This window comes from Phalaenopsis equestris, unplaced genomic scaffold (assembly GCF_001263595.1).
Source record: "Phalaenopsis equestris unplaced genomic scaffold, ASM126359v1 Scaffold000146, whole genome shotgun sequence".
Taxonomy (NCBI): domain Eukaryota; kingdom Viridiplantae; phylum Streptophyta; class Magnoliopsida; order Asparagales; family Orchidaceae; genus Phalaenopsis; species Phalaenopsis equestris.
In genome coordinates this window covers 321461-324376 of record NW_018164588.1, presented here as the reverse complement: position 1 = coordinate 324376, position 2916 = coordinate 321461, and the positions used below count along the sequence as shown (strand labels likewise).

Below are 2916 nucleotides of genomic sequence, written 5' to 3'. Positions count from 1 at the left end.
TTGTTGTTCTTGTTGTTCTTGTTGTTCTTGTTGTTGTTGTTCTTGTTGTTGTTGTTGTTCTTGTTGTTCTTGTTGTTGTTCTTGTTGTTGTTCTTGTTGTTGTTCTTGTTGTATGGATTCCATATGAAATTTTAATTTTTTGGTTGACCGTATACAATAAGACATCCTGCATTTGGCGCTTGTTGAATTTATCTAGCAATGCAAGGTGAAACTAAAAAATGTAGATGCAAGACTGTATCCATATGCATTATTAGGTTCTTTCTTACTCTCTTCCTTATGTATCCACTAAGTTCCTCCACTCATTTCAATTTCTAGCTTTCATGCCTCTAATTTTTGTTATCAACTTGATATCAATCAAGGCTTACGTTTGGTGATTGAATTCATTGGAATCCAATTGATCTCTTTATGTCTTACATTTGGTGATTGATTTCATTTGAATCCAATTGATCTCTTCATGACAGAAGGAGAGAAAAAACTCTAGGTAGGGAGATGTGCCCCCCCGCTGTTCCTTGGGATTCCATTAGCCTAGCTAAACTTGCACTCAACTAGCTCAAATAATCACATAATTGGCGCTTTCAAATGCAGCTACGAAAGTGTAGCTAGAATATCATCAATAAAGTGACGTTTCTATTAATTCAAGCTTCTGAATAGTTGGTTTTATCAATTGGCTATACCACATTTGATGTTAAAGCTAAAAAACAAATCTAAGATGCCCAATGCTCTATTAGAGTTCTTCTAACTGTATAGCATTCAAATTACTTGAGTTGTCAAATCAAACTCTCCTCCAAATCCTTCCATATCACTCCACATTCAAGATACCCACAAACTCCTTCCATAGCCGAACTCTCTTACAGGAAAACCAAGGTTCATTCCACCACTGATTCTTCCACATATGCTCTACAAGAAAATAGTTTCAACGCCTTCACCTAACCAAGAATTAGTATACTTAAGAAGAATTGCACTAGTTTATTGCTGAGTTAGACTTTACACTCATATGCATAACTCTATCACCACCTCACTACTTGCTGCAATTTTGCAGTTTTTTGTTTAAACACACCTGCTAGCCTTTCAATCAAAACACTCCAACATAAGATAATGAAACCAAACACTATTCAATAAAATAATAAAAAATCAACTAGGATGAGATGTGTTTCAACCAAAACAAAGCTGAAACTATTGACATCACCAAAACAATAAACACAAGGGTTGTTTGGTTTCCTATTTAATCAAAATTTAGCCTAAATCCCATTAAGCAATTTTTTGTGGAATACTTGAATCCTGGATTTAGAAAGTTAAGATAACAAATTAGTCAGCAAATTTAACCTTATATCCTTAATTTACTAAATTCTTCAAAGAAAAAGAGTATGGATTTAAGCCAATGGGATGTAGAAATTTATGTTGAACTTTCAATTAGGTATCCAACATCTGTTTTAATCAATATAATTGATACTTAATAGTAAACCATTATTAATCTACAAATTGACAAATCAAGTATTTAATCAATCAATAGTAATATATAACATAACCAAGTCTAAGTATGTCATTCTCTCCTAGTCTATTGAAGCGCAAATTAATCTAATTAAAGTCTATCTAAGAACAAACTCGTTTAAAAAAAATCCTATCATAAAATTATAAGTGCTTAAACGTTATGATATTTTAATTTTTTATCATTAAAAGCTAAAGTAATGCTTAATTTATTTACAAAATAGTTTACAGTACCAGTAAGTATTAATAGATCCTTATTATACCTTTAGTTATCACCAAAGGTTTTTATTAATTACTGATAATTTAGTTCAATTAATATTTAAATTATTTGATACAGTTTAGAGTACATTATAGTTTTATTAGTAACTCGCCTTTTAATTAACTAAAATTTATTGACTAAATTAAACTCTAATAGTCATTGACCCTTAATTTAAAATTACACCACAGCTAATTCCTAACCAGGATTACTAAGTGCTAAATCATATAATTAAACCTAAATAATATCTATTAAGATTAATCAATTACTTGTGATCTAAACTTGTTGATCAATCAATTCCTAAGAATTACAAGTCCCTTAAATCCTCTTACTTGTATCCAAATAGCTTACTCGAACTAAAGATGTTGACATCGAAATAATTTCCAGGTTTTAATACCCATGAGACCGATAACAAAATAAGAATTTATAGTATCTAATAAATTCTGCTTTCGTGTTAGCTCTTAAGGCATCAATTAGCACAATTTTGCCACGCCTGTAGAGCACAGCAGCAGCAGCCCAGCATGAGAAATAACTCCAAAAGGAGCGCGTGGGGGAGAGATACGCTGCCACGTCAAACAAACCATCGAAGCATTGATATTGATGTAATTAAACTTCACAGATAACCAGGTACGAGAGTTTAGATCAGGGATTACAAAGGAAGCTATAACTGATTCGACTATATGACGCCCAAAACAATTAAAATTTAGCAGATTCCATAGAACTATTCACATGAAGCTGACTGGTCGATACATCAAAATCGACTGATTAATACAACTCATTGTGAACTGATTTCATCGACCATGCTCTGAGTGAGGTTCTGAAAACAAGACTGGAGGAAATATTGCATTTCCGCTTTGAAAGGAAAAAAATGGATGGAGACACTGACCTGTTGATGGAGATTGTGACAGTGAAGATCGATGGAGTTGCTGAATGCTTTGCAGAAGTGCGAAGGAATCCAATAACTGAATAAAGCCGGTCTCCTCCACATCCCGAACCCCCCCTCGGTTTTAGGTTTTCACTCTTCCTCCGCCTTCCCTTCACAGGTCAATAGGCGACGACTGTAGAAAGATGTTTGGGTAACAGATTGACTTATTTTTTTATTTATTTAACCAGAGTCAAAATTGGCCTATAGAGTTTTCTTATTTATTACAATTATATACATATACATATATATA

At 32.9% G+C, this 2916-nt stretch overlaps 1 protein-coding gene across 1 annotated transcript in view; it reads right to left on the bottom strand.

Moving 5' to 3' along the window:
- Window positions 1-2804, bottom strand: part of LOC110021797 (UMP-CMP kinase 2-like) — a 31949-nt gene extending 29145 nt beyond the window's left edge. Inside the window, exon 1 of the mRNA XM_020720440.1 lies at window positions 2628-2804. Within this exon, the coding sequence (XP_020576099.1) occupies window positions 2628-2729 (102 nt within the window). The 5' untranslated portion in view covers window positions 2730-2804. The remainder of the gene's footprint in view (window positions 1-2627) is intronic.
- Window positions 2805-2916: the final 112 nt, after the last annotated feature.